Genomic DNA, 21,831 nt, shown 5'->3' with positions numbered 1-21,831 from the left:
AATCCAGGCAGGAGGTCAGCAGGATCACTGGCCATGCAAGAGAGAGACTATTTGTATTGGAGGAAACAGAAGTCATTAGGTTTGGGTGTAGCATGACAGCACAGGTGGGGAAGGGCAATGATGAGGTGAGATCAGGGAACAAGGCCTAGAGTCTAAGGACTTTGAAGTCCATGGCAAGAAGTTTGGATTTTGTTCCAAGGAAAATAGGGAGCCACTGAAGTGCAGCCATACACCCTTGCTCTATGAGCCTGATGTACATATAATAAAATCACATCTTTTCAATATTCATTTTAAGTCACTCAAGCACACATCTTAGACCAGTAGGAATGTTCATTCCCAAAAGCAGTCTCTTTTGCAATGGTACATCCAGCATCCTAGGGGCTCACTCCATTCAAGGAGTCCAGTAGACCCAAGACTGACCAAAACTCCCAGAATCCCTCTGCGGCAGTACCTGTTCTCTGCTGCCCCTCCCACCACATGTAGTTTTTGTTTTCCCAGACTGTCTGGTCTGAGAAGGTTTGGTCAAAACTGGCCACCGTTCGTCCACCTGGGCAGCAGCATCCTCTTTCTCTATAGCTTCAGAGGGAAGGAAGTGGAGGTCTCCCTCCTTGCTGCCACTCAGGCCTGGGATCTCAAACTGTACATGGAGATATATAGTCCTTTACCCCCCAGCCTGTCGCCGTGCAGGGGAGGCTGGAATAGAGTGATGTCCAGCCTCAGTTCTCTACTGAGCCTGAAACTTGAGCTCCCCCAAGAAATGCAGGATCTATGGGGCTGAGCCCAGGGCCCTAGCCCCAACTGGCCATTTTCATAGTGTGAACTTCCCCACAGCTGCATAGGATGGGACAGACACGTACCAGGACGCATGGCCTGTGTCCTTTATGCCTACCCAGGGTTCGGTCAGTTCAGCCCAAGCAAGATGTGCCAAGCTGTCCTCCTAGGAGGCTCCCAGTTCCCTTCGCATGGACCTACTCTCTGTCCAGCCCTGGACTCCTCAAGTTGTTTATGAGGAGTTTGTAATCTATTCTTCCTACAGTATATTCTTATATTTTGCTCCAGGACAGAGCTTTTCAACCTCATCACATCTAGCCTTCCCCAATTTCTAACATATTTTATAATCCTTTCTTATTATCCTGAAGTGAACTCCATAACATTTACCTCATTATGGCTGGTGCTCTGAGTACAGGAAGAGTAAGATACCATCTCACCTCAAAAAGGGTGGCTGAAGAGAGGTTAGTGAAATGCCTACTTACAAAGCTGGGGTAGCATTAAGATACCTCAAGGGGTGGTGATACACTTGGGGCTAGCCACAAAGGGAGGCCTCTACCTCTCCTACTCTCGATGGGACAAGGGCAGAAAGCAGTACAGGAACCAAGTTGCAGGTACAGGAAAGGGCCACCCTGACAGAGCAGATGGCCTTTACAGAGTAAGGTACTCACTGGCAACCCAAACTACCAAGGACACAGTGACAATTAATAAACATCACAAATGACTGGAAATTATCACCATGATTTCTGACTGGTTTGCACTATAGCTTTATCCAATATTTTGCCATACATAGTTTGGTTAGAAAACAAAAGGAAATATTGTTTTTTTTAAATGTTTATCTATTTGAGAGAAAGAGAGCATGAGTGGGGGAGCGACTGAGAGAGAGAGGGAGAGAGAGAATCCCAAGAAGACTCCATGCTGTCGGTGTAAAGCCTGACATGGGGCTCAATCTCATGAACTCTGAGATCATGATCTGAACCAAAATCAAGAGTCAGATGCTTAACTGAGCCACCCTAAAAAGAAATATTGTTAATTTTCAGTATATATCCTGCCTTACATATTAATTCATATTTACTATACAGATGTCAAGTGTTTTGAATATCACTCCTGGGTAATCTGTGACATAAAAGGATAGAGATGTTTGTTACAAAATAATTTACATTTGGTATATGACCCTTATACCACCCACCATTTTCTTGGAGGGATTATATAGATATAATTGAAATGAAAATAGATATTAATTTCTCTGACTATACTGGGGAAATTGGGTCAAGATTTGAGGTATTATACATGGTAACTTGCCAATTTTCCAAAATCTTCTTGAAGAACAAATACGTATTAGAAACATTTTGCCAACCAGAGCTGGTTGGACAAGGCATCCATGAGTCAGCACAAGTATTATTAAAAAAAATTTTTTTTTTTAAGTTTATTTTGAGAGAAAGAGAGAGCATGAGTGGGATAGGGACAGAGAGACAGGGGAGAGAGAGAATCCCAAGCAGGGTCCGCACTGTCAGCAGAGAGCCCGATTTGGGACTCAAAGTCACGAATTGTGAGATCATGACCTGAGCTGAAACCAAGAGTTGGATGCTTAACTGACTGAGCCACCCAGATGTCCTGAGGTCCGCACAACTTTTATCTGTATTGTCTTTGATCTATTTTTTCCTCCTACCTTTCTCTCACAATCTTTGCTTACCTCTTCTCTGCACTCAATAGCTATGTTTGAAATATTTGTCCTTTGAAACTTTCAACATAATTGTGACATTCTAAGTCAACAGGCCAGCCAAGGATACCTAGTAGAAAAAAAATATTTAGACTCTGATCTCAGAAATTGATGAAATCTTCTCAAGGAAGATATTATTCTCAAGGAAATAATATTTAAATAGTTTATTTTTGTTTCATTCAGTAAACGTTCATTGAGCACCTATTTTGTTCCCTGCATTTTTCTAGGCACAGAGGATGCTATGGTACATATAAGAGCATTTTCCTGCTCAGATGACGAGTAAATAAAGAAATCAATGAAAAATTTATTATGGTTAGTGATAAGTGCTGTAAGGAAAATAAAACAGGGTGAGGTGATGGAGACTTTTTAGGATGGCAATGGAGAAGTGGTTAACTTAAAATGAGTAATCATAGAAGACTGAGTTCTAAATGACAGGAAGAAGCCAGGCATGAGAAGATCCAAGGTAACAGGATATTAGCCAGAGGTATCAGTGAGGACCAGCTCTTGGTCATAAACAACTTTGGTATGTTTCAGGCACAGTAGTCAGGCAGATATTGTGGGAACATGATGAGAAAGTACTGGAAGATGAGGTCAGAGAGGTAGACTTGGGTGTATCAGTTATCTATTGATACCTAATTAATCAGCCCAAAGTTTAGTGACTTAAAGCAACAAACATTTACTATCTAACACAATTTCTGAGGGTCAGAAGCTTGGGAGAAACTTAGGTAGGTGTTCTGGATCAGGATCTCTCAGGAGGTTGTAGTCAAGCCATCAGCCAGGGCTGTCATCATCTGAAAGCTTGATTGAGGATAGGTGATCCATTTCCAAGATGGTTCACTCACATGGCTGTTGGCAATGGACCTCAATTCCTTGTTAGGTCTGCTTCTCTGTAGGGGCTGCTTCAATATTTTCATGACAGATCAGCTAACTTACCATAGCGCAAGCAATCCAGGGGAGAGCAAAGCAGAAACAGCAATGTCCCTCATGATCCATTTTCTGAGGTCACACTTCTGATAACAGTGACAGACTAGAGACCCACCTAGGATGAGGAAGCAGTTGGAGAGGAGAAGGCAAGTAGAGTGGGAGCCAGGCAAGAAATCTGAGGAGGTGGTGTCTATGAAGCAGGGGAGAGCTGGGAAAGTGTGGCGTCGTGAAGGAGAGGAGCATGAGGACTGGAGAGTGAACACTGAAGTTGGGGACAGGAGGCCACTGCTGGCCTTGATGAGAGCAGCCAAGTGTGGGACAGAAGTCCGACCAGAGTGGGTTAAGGAGGAAATGGGAAGTGAGGAGTAGAGACAGCAGACACTGACCACACTTTTGAGAAGTTTTGCTCCAAGAAAAGGCCGATGAGTGGGACAGTAGACTTTCTCTGAGATCTAAAAAAAGAAAGAGAATGTTAAATAGGTTGGGCTCAGTTTCATTTGCAATTGTGGGAAGTTACCTACGAACAGCAAGGCTGTGTACTACAGTGACAGATTCCTAAAGGCACTTAAGTTGTTGGTACCAGAAAGGTCCTGTTGCTCTGGAAAGTGTGCCATCTAGTGCTCAGCCATGGCATCAGAGTCATGCTAACTTCTTAAGAGTAGGTTGGGCCTCTGGTTCACAGCAATCTGTTTGCTGGAACAGAGAAATTGCTTTTTGTTACAAATCTTAAATCTACATTGGAGAACAGCCAAAAGAGAAACTCAACATTTCTGACTGAAAAGCTGAGTTGGAAACTTCTCCATGCTTCCCCTCAACACCTTCCAGATCATTCCTCTTTATTTCTTACTTCTTCATCTCTTTATCTTCATCCATCAGACCCCTATTAAGTGACCTTTTCCATTGTCTACAATCTATAATATAGATTGGACTGATGCTCCCACAAGCCAGAGATCACCATGCAACCACCAGCAGCTAGGGGAGGGGCATGGAACAGATTCTCCCTCACCACCCTCAGAAGAAACCACCCTTGTTGACACCTTGATTTCCAACCTCTGGCCTCCAGAACTGTGCGAGAATAAATTTCTATTGCGTAAGCTGCCCAGTTTGTAGTAATTTGTTGCAGTGGCCACAGGAAACAAGTCCAGCTACTTTTTGATAAACAAGAATGAATACACATCACAACATAGATGAATCTCCAAATAACGATGCAGAGTGGAAGAAACCAGAAAGATCAGAGCACTTATTGTATGCTCCCATTCATATGAAATTCTAGAAAACACCAACTAATTTATCACGATAAGAAGCAGCCGGCTAGTATGGGGAGGGGCAGGAGGAAGGGATTCCAACAGGGCATCGGACATAATGTGTTTGCTATACTGATTGTGGTGAGGCTTCCACGGGTGTATACATATGTCAGAACTTATCCAATTGTACACTTAAATTACGGGTACTTTACCATAGGTCAGTTATGCCCCAAACATAGTAATAATACTAATGGAGGCAAATAGCCCCACAAATCTACCCTGTAGATAGTCATTCTAGACAATTTGTCTGCTAACCATTCTGCCTTGCCTGCCACCCTTGCCTCTGGCATGTCACCTTCTAATTACAAACTGACTGAGATCTCTCCTGTCATAACCCCTTAGCCACCTACATCTCCACCCCTCAAAACAAAAACAAAAACAAAACAACAAACCCTGCAAAATAAATCAAAACAGTCCTTCTTTATCCCTGGCTGGTCTCCTCTTTGGCTATTTCCTTCCCTCTTTCTTCTCACTTCCAAGGCTCCAGGAGTCTACATTCTGGCTATACTTCCTCTTGCCAAAGGCCAGAGTCGTGAACTTTTGTTTCATGACCAATGAACTAATCGCCATCTTAGTCCTATCAGTTCAAAGGTGTCTTCTCAGTTCTATGTTGTTTGACCCCTTTATTGCAAATCCAAGCCCACCTTCCCTTTCCATCAGCAACTTTCTGCCAGGGCCTCCCTGCCCCCCACCTTCCACCAAACTCTAGTGCTCCCGTAATCCTGGAGCTCCCTTTTCTTAGTTTAGTGATTTATATGCCTTTCTTGCCGACATGCTGTCACACTCATTGCACCCAATCCTGCTTCTTTTCAAAAGGACAGAATTTTCACAAAATGAATAATAAGTTATCAGTGACAGCCCTCCCCTGTCCAGAGCTTGGGCTTGTGAAGAATGTTAGGAAAACCTTCCAGAGTCTGACACTGGGCATCAAATGCAGCATTTGAGAGGGCAACTTGGATGAGTCTCAAGAATGACATGACCACTATCCCACACTCCCTAAGCTCCTTTCCTTCTTATCTTGAAATGTTCTCTCCACTGCTGTCTGCCACTCTCCCAGTGCCTTTTCCATCAAGACACCTTCACTGATGGACTCAATAATACTGGGCATTCCCACAAGCGCTCCTAGATATGAAGTTTCTTTCCATTCTGTATGTGAGTGTATGTGTGTTCAAATTTTTTAATTTTATTTTATATTTTATTTTATTTTATTTTAAGTTTATTTATTTATTTTTGAGAGAGAGAGATGGACAGACAGACAGAGAATGCAAAGACGAGAGAGAGAGAGAATCCCAGGCAGGCTTTAGCCATGTGTGCAGAGCCTGATGTGGGGCTCGAATTCTCCAACCACGAGATCATGACCTGAGCTGAAGTTGGGCACTTAACCATCTGAGCCACCCAGGTGTGTCCCTTAAATTTATTTCGGAGAGAGAGCACGAGAAGGGGAGAGGGACAAAGGGAGAGAGAGAGAGAGAGAGAGAGAGAGAATCCTAAGCAGGCTCAGTGCAGAGCCCAATGCGGGGCTTGATCCCACGACCTTGGAGTCATGACCAGAGCCAAAATCAAGAGGGGGATGCACAACAGACTGAGCCATCCAGGCTCCCCTCCCATTCTGTTTTCATGTCCTTAGGTTATAGTATCCTCAGCCTAGCCCTGGGGAAGATATGCAAGGGAGTGGTAGTAATCAGTAGTGTTTCTACATTTTCTACTCAGTAGGAAGGTGGCTATTAGGCATTGTAGGTGAAAGCTGGGCCCCATGCACCAGAGATGGGGATGCATGGAAGCTGATTAAAATTCTCTCTCTTTTTTTGATCAACAGAATCAAATATCCTTCATTTAATATTTATTTTCCTTTCTTCTATGTACATTACAGCAGAACAAAAATTGCAGTACTATTGCCTATAAAACGTTTCACTGGCATATTAACCTCCAAGTTTTCTCTACATAGTTCTCACCCACCTACACATCTACCTACCTACCTACCAGATGTGGGGGTGGATGACCTCCCTACTGTGGGGATATGTGTTTATAAGATCCCACAGAAGTCCCCCAAAATGGCTAAAAGTGACCCAAATTCAAAAGTAGTCCTGAATTTTGTCTGGTATCAGCTATGATATGGGCTCCAGACACAATGTGAACCTCTGGATGATGTTATCCTTTGTGCCTATTAACTGCTCAGATTTTAAGATTTCATATTTGCTGGTGAATTTCCATGCCTCACTACCAAGAATAGTACAGGAGGGAAGTGGGGTGAACTGTAGCAATGATTTTCAATTTACTTGAGGGGCACACTGGCATAGTAATTAAGAGCTTGGATTTCTGGCCTTTCAAATTCCAGTTTTGCTTCATACACAATGTATGATCTTGAACAAGTTTCTTGACTCTTTAACCACAGTTTCCTCACGAGTAAATGGGGATAATATTAACAGAATTTACCACATTGGGTTATGAAGATTAAGTGGGTTAATACACATAAACTACTTAGAAAAGTTCCTGGTACTTGGTAAATCATCAATATTATTGGCTATAATTATAATTATTATTATTTTTTAACTTGTTTTGTTTTTTATTTTTTTTAATTTACATCCAAATTAGTTAGCATATAGTGCAACAATGATTTCAGGAGTAGATTCCTTAGTGCCCCTTACCCATTTAGTCCATCCCCCCTCCCACAACCCCTCCAGCAACCCTCAGTTTGTTCTCCTATTTATGAGTCTCTTCTGTTTCGTCCCCCTCCCTGTTTTTATATTTTTTTTGTTTCCCTTCCCTTATGTTCATCTGTTTTGTCTCTTAAAGTCCTCATATGAGTGAATTCATCCAATTTTTGTCTTTTTCTGACTAATTTCAGTTAGCATAATACCCTCCAGTTCCATCCACGTAGTTGCAGTTGGCAAGATTTCATTCTTTTTGATTGCCGAGTAATACTCCATTGTATATATATACCACATCTTCTTTATCCATTCATCCATCGATGGACATTTGGGCTCTTTCCATACTTTGGCTATTGTCGATAGTGTTGCTATAAACATGGGGGTGCATGTGTCCCTTCGAAACAGCACATCTGTATCCCTTGGATAAATGCCTAGTAGTGCAATTGGTGGGTCGTAGGGTAGTTCTATTTTTAGTTTTTTGAGGAACCTCCATACTGTTTTCCAGAGTGGCTGCACCAGCTTTCATTCCCATAAAATTCTCTTGTTATACCGTCCTGACCCTATTGTTCTACCTCAAAACCTACCCATTCTTTTTCTGAGGTTGCCCTAAATACTGGCTCTTCCCATGTTATTGTGAGAAAATGAGGAAGGAAGATTCAAGCATCAAAACTTGGCAGCCGTCTTACCCTCAATACATCTAATCTCCCTAGTTTAGATGAATAATGGCAGGGGTCCAGAGAGGTTGGGGTTTGTCTAGGGTCAGAGGGCTGGTCAGCGGTAGGAGCAGCCTAGAGGCCAGATCTCCTGACTCAGGCCAAAGCCTCTCTCAGTTACTCATTGATTCAGGAAATACCTTTTGAATCTAGCCTGAGATGTTGCAAGGGTGCAGAGATACTGGGCTGAGCAAGATGGACAAAGGCCTTTGACCTCAAGGAATTTACATTTTAGTAAGAAGAGATAGACCACAAACAAACAAATAAATACCGCAGTCATAGCTTGTGATAGAGATATGAAGAAAATTACACAAGGACTACAACAGAGAGTAGTTGGGGGGCAGGTGAGGGGAGAGCTCTACTTTATTTTTTCCCAGTAGTATGGAGGTATAATTGATAAATAAAATTATAAGATATTTAAAGCGTACAACATGATGTTTGAAATTCGTAAACATTGGGAGAGGATTTCCTCCACTGAGTTAATTAACACATCCATCAGCTCACATAGTTACCTGTCTTTGTTTTATTTTTTGTTTTCTTTTGTTTTGTTTTGGTGAGAACATGTAAGTTCTACTTTCTTAGCAAGTTTCAATCATGCAGTAGTGTTATCAGCTACAGTCACCATGTTGTAACATTGGATCCTCACACTGTTCATCTTATAGATGAAAGCTTATACTCTTTTACCAGCAAGAGCTCTACTTTAGATGGATGGTGAGGGAACGCCACTCTGGGGAAATGACCTTTAAGATGAGACATACGAAGTGAAAAGAAACCAGGCAGGCAAGGAGACAGGCAAGAGGACTCCAGACCAAGGAACCAGCATCCTCATAGGATTTGAGTGGGAAAGCCCGCTGTGTTTTGTGGACCCCAAACCAGAGGAGGCTGGGCTGGAGAGTGGGGGATAGGAGTGTGGCCTGAGATGGGGTGGAGATGCCAAATGACACACTACTACCAGTCCTGTCCTTTTATTCTAGATGAAATGGGAATCCAATGTGTGGCTTCTTCTGTAAGATTTTGCCCAGATGATACAGTATTTGGGGAGGTATAATTTCACATTATAGATATTTGAAAATATACCTTGAACTATAGAAGAAAAACTCATCTGCTTTTGCACCCAAAAAAAAAAAAGGATGACAAGAAAACTGAAAGTCAGTCGTAGTGTGTGGATTTGCCAAACTAAATTAAATTGCCTTTCTGGAATTTAGTGGATAAGTATGTTGGTATGATTTGTAAAACTTGTAAAAAAAAAAAAAAGAATTATAACATAATGATGTAAAAAGGATGGAGCCCACTAACAATTTTAATTGAGACTACTCTTTGCTGGATGTAACTCACTGAGAAGGTAACAGTGAATGAAAACATTTTAACAGAAACATTTAAATCTATCAATTCCTATCTATCTATTCCTACTTAAACTTACCAAATCATTTCAAAAACAAAAGGAGCTCTGGAATAGTGGGAATAGTTGCTTCTAATGTTGTACTTTATAAATTAATATTTTAATGCTAAGCTTTCTTGAAATGAAGATTATAGTACAAGATTGTATTTGCACAGTCACACATATACTCCATGAACATATACATATATGAGGAAAACACATCCTAAATGCTGACGGGCTGAATTATACCTAAGTGCAAAGTTCCACATTTTAAGATTATTTGACAGTTTAAAAACATTAGATTAATATATAATAGGTCATTGGGATTTGTGAAAAGAATTGATTTTGCTTAAATGTTTCCCAATATAGTGTAAATAAGTTGACTTGTTTGCTTACCTAGCTATTGTCTGATTATTTTCCACCTATTGTAACAATTCAGTTCCAAGAACCAAGCAATCCTCCTGCAGTGATACTGAAGTACAGAATTTTCCAAATCAGAGAAATATGTGTCAGGACAGTCTCTTTATGGGAGCAAACTTCACTTCACTTTATGTCATCAGCAGGCCAAAAACCAGAAAATATGCATTCTATACCCAAGCACACATGAGAATCCACTGTGTGCTAGGCTTCTAGATTAGCTCTTGTAGAGGGGAACATCATTGCTCTTTCTCATAGATTACCCAGGAATCAATGTTACTAAAATCCAGTTTCAGGAGACAAAGCAAAATGGGGGCGTGATGCCAAGATAAGTAGAGATAAAATTCCAGAAGGCTAGGCTTACAATAAAGGAAAAAGACATGCAGTTCCCAGTCTACTTAATTCCTTTTATTCTTACACCCTTTAAACAATGGATTATTACCTTTTTTTTTTTTTTTTAAATTTCAGATGCTCACTTGAAAGCTATGAAATTATCTACTTAGCAGGTTTACCTGCCTGCTCAAGTTCTTCTACCTAGAATGAAATAAAGCAATAATTGCTTCTAATCCCTTTCCTTTCTGAAAATAGGTGGGGGGACGTTGTGATCGGTGCTCTTAGACTCTACTGAGCTTTCTTATGATTTCCCTTGACCTCCATAAAGGACAGATTTGGAAGCAGTTACAAAAGGAACGACAGCTGGAAAAAGTTGGTGGCAGATGGTATTCTATTAATACCTATCGCTGGGAGATCTGTTTGGGGTCCTTTGTAGGAGGAAGTTCAATACTTTCCCTTAAGCAAACAGTTCAGTTGTTCAAATCCAGTAATTATACTACAGTGTGTTTATGTGTAAGTCACAGATACTAATAATATATCTAATGTTTTTATTGACAATAACATGTAGCTTTAATGAAAGCCCAGGTTACAATTTGAATGGTTTAAAATCTATTAACCATATTGATTTAGTTATATTTGCCAAATACTCTTGTTACTCCCTCACCTCACATTAGTATGTACAATTTGGAACAAGTGGACTGGGGACTTAACCATTATATGTTACATATACAGGGGCTCTCCCACCTGTCACCCTGGCCCTTCTCTGGTTTCTTTTTTCTCCAAGGTACAGTTTTCTAGTAAGACTCAGATAAGCTGCCTCCTAGGTCAAATACTCATAAATGTCACAGTCCCCATTTGGGGAGTGAGTGGGCAGATGAGTTGGGGGCAGAGGCCTTTCACATCCCCTAAAAGTTGGGCAGGTGAGGGGGCAGGATACTAGTGAAGCCCTGTGCTGGTCTAGTCACCTGCTGGAGAAGGGGGTGACCCAAGAAATCCCTGGTCCAGAATGCTGGGGATGCCCCCACTTGGGGAAAACCAAGATTTGCCGACCCAAGGGAGAGCAGAGGGGACAAGCACTTGTGCCTCAGGCTGGTGGGTCTCCTGGGAACTGCCCCCAAGAGTGAGTGCTTATGGTGAGAAGGGTCTGGACAGGGCACCCTTGGCAGTCTTGCTGGAGGTCAGGGTACAAGCCCTATGGATGGCAGGTGAAGTTCTGGGTGGCTCGGGTCCTCCCCAGCTCAGGCCCCTACATGTGCTTATCAGCGCCTCCCCAGCACATGACCCAAGGCTGCCCACTGGCCTCCAGTCTGTGGGAACCAGCCCAGAGCTGATGGAACCAGACACCAGGGACCACAATATCCAGCCCCAGGTCCTCACAGGGGCCTCACCAGGCTCCATGGACTCAGCCCCTCTTAGCCAGCTCCTCAAGATGACATGAGAATCAGAAACTAATTGTCCTTTGGGAGGATTTGTAAAACCTGTAAAAAAAAAAAAAAAAGAATTATAACGTAATGATGTAAAAAGGATGGGGCTCACTAACAACTTTAATTGAGACTACTCTTTGCGGGATGTAACTCAATGAGAAGGTAACAGTGAATCAAAACATTTTAACCCAAATGGCCAGATGGGAAGGAAGGTCAGCTTGCAAGCTCCCTGGGCCTCAGACTTTTCGGAGAGAACTTTTCAGAGTGGATACCACAGGGTGGAGATCCAGGTGAATCAGTTCACAAACTCAGGAGTGCATTTTTTTTTAATATTTCTATAACTGAGTTTAATTTCTATTTTGAGCCCCATTCCACCAAGGACACAAACTAAATCTAGGCTGAGCATTCATCCCACACATTCATCCCTAAATCTGGAATGAATACTGTTCCAGATCTCCTTGTGGTTCAGAAGTCACCCCGGGGCCTTTAAAGCTTTAGTCCTTTATGAATAACATCAGCTTTTGCTGAGCAATTAAAAAATGTTTTTATGATGGGAAATTTCATACATTTAGGAAAATGGACAAAAAGTATAAGAAACCCATATACCCATCGCCCAGGTGCAGTAATTAGCAACAAAAGTTCACCTGTGTTATACTTACACTCTCACCCATTCCCCCTCACAACTGGGTTAATTGGAAGCAAATGCCAATATCACTATTTCATCCATAAATACTTTGATATGAGTGTCTGAAAGATATGGATTTTCTTGGCTTAGAATAACATGCATTTATTATTTCATAGTTTCTGTTTCTATAGGTCAGGAATCCAGCTTTGGGTTAATTAGATCCTCTGCTCAGGGTCTCTGAAGATAAGGATTCTTTCTGAACAACATTCCATAATATCACTATAATACCTAAAAAATTAACAGTAATTCCCTTATCTTAAAAGTTCACAGTTCAAATCCTCCAATTGTGTCATATATTTTAAAAATAATTGCTCTCAAGATCAGAAACCACAAAAAGTTTCTATATATTGCATTTGTTTAAAGAAACTCTTAAATCTGTTGAACCTATAGTTTCCTCCTGCCTCTCTGATTTTCATGCAACTTTAAAAACTTTTAGGGGCGCCTGAGTGTCTTGGTCGGTTAAGTGTCCGACTTCGGTTCAGGTCATGATCTCACGGTCCATGAGTTCGAGCCCTACGTCGGGCTCTGTGCTGACAGCTCAGAGCCTGGAGCCTGTTTCAGATTCTGTGTCTCCCTCTCTCTCTGACCCTCCCCCGTTCATGCTCTGTCTCTCTCTGTCTGAAAAATAAATAAACGTTAAAAAAAAAATTAAACAAAAAAACTTTTTATCACGGGAATATAAGACTAGAGAGTTCTTTGGGAATGTATTAGTCACTTGACCTGGAGAACAGTGCTTCTCAAACTTGAATGTGCATGTAAAGCCCTTGAGATCTTAAAGTGTAGCTACCAGAGGGTCTAGGCTGGAGCCCAAGCTACCTGCATTTCTAGCAGCTTCCCAGGTGCTCCATATGTTGCTAGCCTCAGGACCACTCTCTGAATAGCAAGCCTGTAGAGTTCCACATTGTAGATTTTGCTGATTTTGCTAATTGCATCCCTGAAGTGCTCATCTGTTTCCTGTATTTCCCATAAATTGGTATCTCGAGGCTTGACTGAATTCCAGGTCAGTTGTTTTGGCAAGAATTCTTCACCGGCAGTGCCGCACACTTTCTACTGTATCGTATTAGGAGGCCTGTCACGTCTGGTTGTCCTACTTTTAGTGATGATAGATGTTTCGAGTGCTCAGCCTAACCTTTCCATGCTAGAGATCTCTATCAGTAGTTTTAGCAGCCATTGTCCAGATCAGTGGTTCTTAATGCTGACTGCACATTAGACTCACCTGGAAAGATTCTAAAAGACACAGATGGCAGGGTCCTTTCCCAAATCAATGTGGGGCCCAGGCAGAGAGAGAGAGAGAGAGAGAGAGAGAGAGAGAGAACATGCATGCCACTTGTGCACCTGCATGTGTTTTAAGCCCCTAATAGGGTGATTCTAGTAGGCATCACATAAAGCTGAAAAGCCATGATTTTCAAAATGGTTTCCAAAATAATATCCTCAACTATCATTTTTTCTTCATTCATTTTGCTGAGCTTTTAATGGGTAAAAGTGTTGTTTCTTTTTAATGTTTATTTATTTAGAGAGAGAGACAGCACGAGTGGAAGAGGAACACACAGAGAGAGACACAGAATCCAAAGCAGGCTCCAGGCTCTGAGCTATAAACACAGAGCCTGATGTGGGGCTCAAACCCATGAACTGTGAGATCATGACCTGAGCTGAAGTCGGACGCTTAACTGACTCAGCCACCCAGGTGCCCCATAGAAGTGTTGTTTTTAAAATTGAGCCAGGTGATATGCTCCAAAATATATCAGTTCCCATTGAAAGCATGTAGACATGAACTCTTTCTACTCCTAAAGCCACTCCCACCCCTCCACACAGGCCCCGATGCTTCCAGGAACCCCCTTCCAAGTACCTCAAGCCACCTTTAAATGTCCAAAGACTGTCCCCCCACCAAGTCTACCCCTCCATGTCCCATAAACCTCAGATGCTATCTTGGGGTTGTGCGGGATGGGCTTTTGATTTCTATAATACTTTAATTTCTTCAAGGTGAGCAAAGGTTATGTTTCGAAAAAAGATATTTCCATTTTCAGAGGAAAAACAAAGTGTGAAAAGACCCACTTTGCTTAACTTTGCACTTTTGCTTTAAATCCTAATGAGTCATTGAAAATCCCCTTGATTGCTGTCTCCAGGCTTCAGAGATCGCCAGAATTAAAGTACTGAAATTAATTTGGAAAGTGAAAAGCATCAGCCTCCCCTAATCTCGCCCCATTTAGCCAGTCTGGGCTGTGCCGGTAGGAGAAGGGAGGAGGACCTGGATAGAAAAAAGAAAAAACATTGCAATGCTAACACCTCGCCACCTGCTACCGGAGGAAGAGCTGGTCAGAGTCTTATTTTCAAATTCCTTCCATCTGTCTGGCTTCCTCACTTGTCCTCTTTCTATTTTAAAAAAATGTATCAGTGATTCAATTAAGTTTTGAGAACATCAATTTGTGGCGATAAACTCCATTTGTGAGGAAGAGCACAGAACACAGGAAGCCTTGGAGCTGAGGAGCAGCTCTGATTTTGGGCACAGGCCCAGAGCTTTCTGGTTAACTTTGCACTGCTCTCTTCATGTGGATTCCTCTCCTGCTCTGTGCAGAACAGTCTTCATCAGTCTCTCTCTGTTGATTTGCAGGAGTCCTTAAGCATGGCGGGGAAGCCCAAGCTTCACTACTTCAATGGCCGAGGCAGAATGGAGTCCATCCGGTGGCTCTTGGCTGCAGCAGGGGTAGAGGTGAGATGCTGATTTATTCATATTATTTTCGTCTTGGGGTCGTTGAATACTTACTTAGGGAGCTGGTGTAGAAAATATGATTGAACAAAAAGCCAATTTTGCCACCTGCTCTTTAGACACTGGGCTGTGAGTGAACCAGTGCATTCTTTTATTAAGAATAAAAGTGCCCAAATAGCGTGGAAATAGCGTGGTTGTTGGCATTGAGCTCACCCAAGGTGAAGCAAATAATGACTAATGAGCAAAGGAAGGGAGGGAGGAAGAAGACGAGGAATAAAGGAAGGGACCCAGTCTGTCAAACAGCTTCTTTTCATTTCATTCTTATCAGCCAAGTATTGGATATGTTTAACTACATTAGTCTCAAGCCTGGGTGGCTTGGTCGGTTAAGCATCTGACTGTTGATTTCAGCTTAGGTGATGATCTGGGCTCAGGTCATGATCTCATGGTAGTGAGATCAAGTCCTGCCTTGGCTTGCACTGACAGTGCAGACCCTGCTTGGGATTCTTTCTCCCCCTTTCTCTCTGCCCCTCCCCCACAGGTGCTCCCTCACTCACTCTCTCAAAATAAATATATATGTAAAAGAATATTAAGAAACAGGTAGTTTTCTTTAAATATATAGAACACTCTCATACTGATGTTAGAACATATCATTCATTACCAAAACTATAACTATCCTATACTTTAATGAATTAAAAAAATTCTATTCTCAACATATTTAAAAGCTAAGTTACTGAAGTTTATAAAGACCTTTCAAAATAAATATTTGTATCTGTAAATATTTATTGTGAGTAGAAAGCATTAGCCTCTTCTGTAACCCACACAATTAAAAAAATTTTTTTAATGTTTATTTTTGAGAGAGAGAGAGAGAGAGAGAGAGAGCAAGCATAAGGGGGGGAGGGGCAGAGAGAGAGGGAGACAAAGAAATGGAAGCAGGCTCCAGGCTCTGAGCTGTCAGCATAAAGCCTGATGCGGGACTCAAACCCAAGAGCCATGAAATCATGACCTGAGTCAGATGTTTAACTGAGTGAGCCACCTAGGCGCCCCCACACAACTTTTTTTAAAAGATTTATTTATTTTTGGGAGAGCGCAAGTGCTGGCTAGGGGCAGAGAGAGAGAGAGAGTGACAGGATCCAAAGCAGGCTCTGTGCTGACAGGCTGACAGCAGTGAGTCCGATGTTGGGCTTGAACTCACGAATGCAAGATCATGACCCGAGCCCATGTTGGACGTTCAACTGACTGAACCACCCAGATGCCACCACACATTTTTTTTTTTCTAATTGCTCCTAAATGGTCTCTTAGATCCAAAGATGAAAGAACAGGCAGTTTTCTTCACACTTATGGTCAGCTCCACGTGGTTTAACATGAAAATAGCAAGTAACCCCATTCACTTGATATTTGTTAGGATGGTCTACATTCTGTTTTAGCCCTGACAGAATATGTAAGTTAACTTGTTCACTAGGAATGTAGATTTCTCATATGAATGCAGCTTAGAACATGGTTTATTATTTAAATAGTTTGTGAAATAGACCCATTTTATGTTACCTGGTGGTACAGAGGTTTTGAAAATATTTTAGGTGACAATAACAGATGTTTTATACTAAAATCTGAAGAAACCTAAGAAACTATTTGCCAGGAAAAAGTCTGATGTACTGTAGGGGCTCCAAGAAGCCACGAAATACATAACTGGAATCTAGGTCCCCAGGTAGAGAATTTCTGTTGTAATAGGGGCACCTGGGTGGCTCAGTCAGTTAAGCATCTGACTCTTAATTTTTGTTTAGGTCATGATGTTACGGTTCATGGGATGGAACCCCACGTTGGGCTCTGCACTGACAATGTGGAGCCTGCTTGGGATTTTCTCTCTCCCTCTCTCTGCCCCTGCCACACTTGTGCTCTCTCTCTCTCTCTCAAAATAAATAAATAAACTTAAAAAAAAGAATTTCTGCTCTAATAAAGCAAAAAATCTCTGTGAAAATTTCACCAGCACTTTTTTCAAAAATTCCTTTGTTATGAATTTTTTTTTAATTTTAAATTAAAATTTTGAAAATATGTGAAGTACAAAAAAGCTTATAATGAACATGATGCCACTATGTGGAATGAGCAGTTATTATTATTTTGTCATATTTGCCTCCAGCCATAAAAATAAAACCACAAGGGTAATATATTAATATAATCTTTTAGAAATAAAGCATTAACAGATGAAGCTAAAATTCAGTTGGACTGTCACTCCCATGTCTACTGAAGTAACCTCTATCCAGTCAGTCCAGTCTTTATATTTTTACATTCATGTGTGTGCTCACCAACCACTCGTGTGCCTTTTGAAATAATTTACATAAATTGTGCCTTTTGAGCATCATTCTATATTTTCCTCCTTACATTCACTATTATGTTTTTGAGATCTATTCATATGGAGATGGATAAATGATAGATGAATAAAGGAAGGGGGTGAGGAATTAGGGTCATTCTTTTATAATTACTTTTTATTTATTAAAAAATAAAAAAAAATTTTAAATGTTTTTATTTATTTTTGAGACAGAGACAGAGCATGAACAAGGGAGGGGCAGAGAGAGAGGGAGACACAGAATCGGAAGCAGGCTCCAGGCTCTGAGCTGGCAGCTCAGAGCCCGACGTGGGGCTTAAATTCATGGACTGTGAGATTATGACCTGAGCTGAAGTCGGACGCTTAACTAACTGAGCCACCCAGGCGCCCCCCCAAAATTTTTCAATGTTTATTTATTTTTGAGAGTGAGAGAGAGAGAGAGAGAGAGACAGAGAGTGAGCAGGGGAGGGGCAGAGAGGGAAAGAGAGAGACACAGAATCCAAAGCAGGCTCCAGGCTCTGAGCTGTCAGCACAGAGCCTGACACGGGGCTTGGACTCATGAACCATGAGATCATGACCTGAGCTGAAGTTGGATGCTTAATGGACTGAGCCACCCACGCAGCCCTAATTATTTTTTAGATCTCAGTTTTTATGTATTGTTGTTTTAGCATTAGCTCTGAATAAAATATGATAAAACACGTGGGAGACAATGTGAGCCCAAAGCCCACCTGTCAAAAACACTGCAATTTCTTCATGGGGGAGGGCACTATCTTTTAGTATATAATAAAACAATTTGAACTTGTCATTTCTTCCTCCAATGACCTAATTTTTTCAAAACAATAAAAGGCCAATTCTCCTTTCTGAGCCACATGAAGCTCTTTCTGGGATCTCCTGACTCTTCACAGTTCTTATATTCAGGGTTGGTATTGTAGTTTGTCAGAGTTAGAAGAAAATTCTATAGTCAATATTTACCTTCTGTGCCTGACTTTTCTTTTTGATGTAAGTCATAGCAAATTTTCAAAAGTTAAATAATCATGCTCTAGCACAAATGAATTTGCTAAAATGGCTGTGCTTCGTTTATCCTTAGAGCAGAACTTGACAGGGCCCCTCACATAGTAAGCGTTTAAGCAAAAGATATAATTGAAGAAGACACCCCATTAAAAACAAAAACGTTCAGGTGGTAAACCCTTGCTTTGTGATCTGGTGAAACTCAATCTAAACCTACTAGAAAATTCCTCGGATAGTATGCAGTCTGAGGAATTTCACTGTATTCCATTCTCTTCGTGGCCATACCCAGAAGATGGGCTCCCGGGTGCTGCCCTCTCCCCAAGTTGCTCTCATGGATTAACCTGGTAACGCCCTGGTTGGAATTGGAGATTGGGCTTCACGCTCTGAGATCTTGAAGCCTGGCCAAAGCAAATAGTAAAGTTACCCTGGAGTTCCTGACATGAGAAATTTAAGGAGAAATTAAAATCATAAACAAATGTACTTTTCCCCCCATCACACTACATGAAAGTCAAAAGTAATCTTTAAAATGTTTTTTAATGTTTATTTATTATTTTTTGAAAGAGAGAGAGAGACTGAGCTTGAGCAGGGAAGGGGCAGAGAGAGAGGGAGACACAGAATCCAAAGAAGGCTCCAGGCTCTGAGCTGTCAGCACAGAGCCCAGTGGGAGGGGCTTGAACCCACAAACCGAGAGACCATGACCTGAGCTGAAGTTGGAAGCTTAACCAACACTGAGCCAACAGGTCCCTCAAAAGTAATCTTTAAATTTAGGAAAAAAGGGCTTTGGGGGAAGCTTTGTTTTTATACTCTGGTTTCCCCATCTGTATTCTCATATTTGGTGTCAACTTTGGAATATGACTTCTTCCTATAAAAATTACTCAAATACATGTAGCACCGGGGTGGCTCAGTCGCTTAAGCATCTGACTTCAGCTCAGGTCATGATCTCACAGTATGTGGGTTTAAGCCCCACCCATCGGACTCTGTGCTGACAAGCTCAGAGGCCTGGAGCTTTCTTCAGATTCTGTGTCTCCCTCTCTCCTGCCCCTCCCCCTCTCATGCTCTGTCTGTCTGTCTGTCTCTCAAAAATAAACATTAAAAAATTATTCGAATACAAATTACACATTTAGCAAGGTGATAGTGTCTAAAATGTAGTGGGTTTGGAGAGAAGGGACTCTAGCCCTGGTTCTTCCACCTTTTAGCTGAGGGACTTTGGGCAAATCAATTAACCTCTCTGGGCTTCATATGCATCAAATGAAGGCTTGGAAAAGAAGAGCACCCAGAGTTGTAGCTAACGCTCATTTTCAAGGTTTAGGAACGAGGGTGATCAAATACCTCAGTTTAATGTTAACTCTACATATTCAGGAATAACACTGGGAACCACATTGTCAGTACCTTTTCTTAATATTTTTTATCATCCCATATTGTAAATGTAAAATTAAAAATTTTTTTTTTTGTTACAAAGGGGGTAGAATAAAATCTTTGGGGAAAATACTGTTTTCCATTTATGCATTGTGTTTTCCATCTCTAATCATGATAGAAATAATACAGAAAACCCATTGTGTTTAAATTTTACATTAAAATTATACTGTACAAAATGCATGCATTCAATTTATAGATTTTTTTTTTCAGTTAGATTGCTACCACATAGTTTCTGAGATTTGCTGCAGTTTAAGTTCTCTGTGTCTAAATAATAGAATGATCAAACAAACATTTGCTTGTTCTTGGACCCTGGAAATGAGGGACAACAAACACCACCCAAGGGAAAGTCCTGAGGAAAAGAGTAACAATGATCAACATTGAGCCAAACATAAGAGTTCGTCTTCTTTGGTAGGATCTCATTTAACCATCATGACTGTCAGGAGTAGGTATTAGCTTCATTTTCCCACGTTAGGAAACAGAAGAGAGTAACTTGTCTGAGCTAATGAAAGGAGTAGTCTGCATTTAGATTATGATCTGAAAAGTCCATCTGGCAGGTTCCATCCATACAACAGGGGGTATCAGTGTTACTCAAGATCAATTGAATTCAGTAAATCCTTTGCTTTGGTTTTATATAAACATTTCCTTAGGTTCACAGAACACAGAAGAGGTCAGCATGGGTTCAATAACTACTTGAAACATTGGTTTAATTGGTGGCTAGACCATTTACTTCTATTCACTTATTTTTCTGTGATATCAAAAGTAATAATAAAGATCAAAATGATGCTGGCAGCCCATTATTATATCCTGTCTTTCATTCTTTAGTTTGAAGAAGAACTTTTTGAAACACGTGAAGAATTTGAGAAATTAATCCAAGGTGAGAAAAAAAGCCTGTTACACATGATGCTGTATTAGACCAAGGATGAGACAGGTGGTCTCTCTATCTCTGTGAGAGGCACACCACACACACACACACACATTCTTTCTTTTTTTAGAGAGAGAAAGAGAGAGCATGCATCGGGGGAGAGGAGCAGAGAGAGGGAGAGAATCATAAGCAGGCTCCATGCTCGGCACAGAGCCCAAGCCAGGGCTTGATCTCACAACCCTGAGATCATGACCTGAGCTGAGATCAAGAGTCAGATGCTTAACCGACTGAGCCACCCAGGCACCCCACACAAAGAGCAGAGAAAATTAGGTAGACAGTATCTGATGTATCTCTGTGTCAAGAAGGCAGCACTTGGATCTTGCAACAAGCATATGAGAGTTCAAAGTGGGAGGAGCCCTGCCTCCAAGTTCCTAAACTGTTACAATGTCAGCCCCATCCCCTTGTTTCCTCAGCCATAGGGATGATACTCACTTTCTGCAGTAGGCACTTTCATGACACTGCATTGTCCCTTTGTTGCCTCTCAGTTCTCCAGTGTTGCATCCACACAACTCCTGAAACAGAATGCTATGGGCACCAGTGACAGTCACAACAAAGTTTATTACAATGAGAGGCAAGGCCGACCGATCGGGACCAACACTCTTGATAAGAGTGCGGCCCGGAACAGCCGGGGTACAGAGTTTTTATAACCGATCACATCGTTTTATCATCACCTGGGAACAGAACAAAAAAACAGTTTCCAGATGAGTTAGAAACAGTTGCCTAATGAGGTGTTTACTTTAGACTTTCTGCCTCTAAGTTGCAACCAGTGGATCTCCTTGACCCTGCCTCTGATGCTCTTTTCTTTGAACTTTTGTTTCCTTAATTGGTGAAGCCTAATTTACAAGGGTATGAGGCGTAGTTTACAAGAGCAAAGCAAGGCTGTTATCTTTTAACCTTCAGTGTCAACACAAAGCTGTTATTTTTCAAGGTAAGCATTAGCTCTACACTACAATTTAACCCTTACATTTCCCCCTTTTCTTGTCAGTGAATCAATCCCTTGATTCATCATTAGGAACTAAGGGGATATAATTGGACCTAATCATCATAATTTTTATTTCACTAACTCGCTTCTTGACATATTGTACTAACCAGTTGATAATGCACGGGCCAATAGTTAACCCAAGAAGTAACAATAGCAGTGGCCCAGCTA

General features: G+C 41.4%; 1 protein-coding gene across 1 annotated transcript in view; it reads left to right on the top strand.

Moving 5' to 3' along the window:
• Positions 1-14,934: 14,934 nt before the first annotated feature.
• Positions 14,935-21,831, top strand: part of LOC125938214 (glutathione S-transferase-like) — a 14,560-nt gene continuing 7,663 nt past the window's right edge. The window contains exons 1-2 of the mRNA XM_049653219.1: positions 14,935-15,021; positions 20,582-20,633. Of these exons, the coding sequence (XP_049509176.1) occupies positions 14,935-15,021; positions 20,582-20,633 (139 nt within the window). The remainder of the gene's footprint in view (positions 15,022-20,581; positions 20,634-21,831) is intronic.

Source organism: Panthera uncia (assembly GCF_023721935.1).
Source record: "Panthera uncia isolate 11264 chromosome B2 unlocalized genomic scaffold, Puncia_PCG_1.0 HiC_scaffold_24, whole genome shotgun sequence".
Classification (NCBI taxonomy): Eukaryota; Metazoa; Chordata; class Mammalia; order Carnivora; family Felidae; genus Panthera; species Panthera uncia.
The sequence above is the reverse complement of the archived record's forward strand: the minus strand, read 5'-3'. Positions and strand labels throughout refer to the sequence as shown.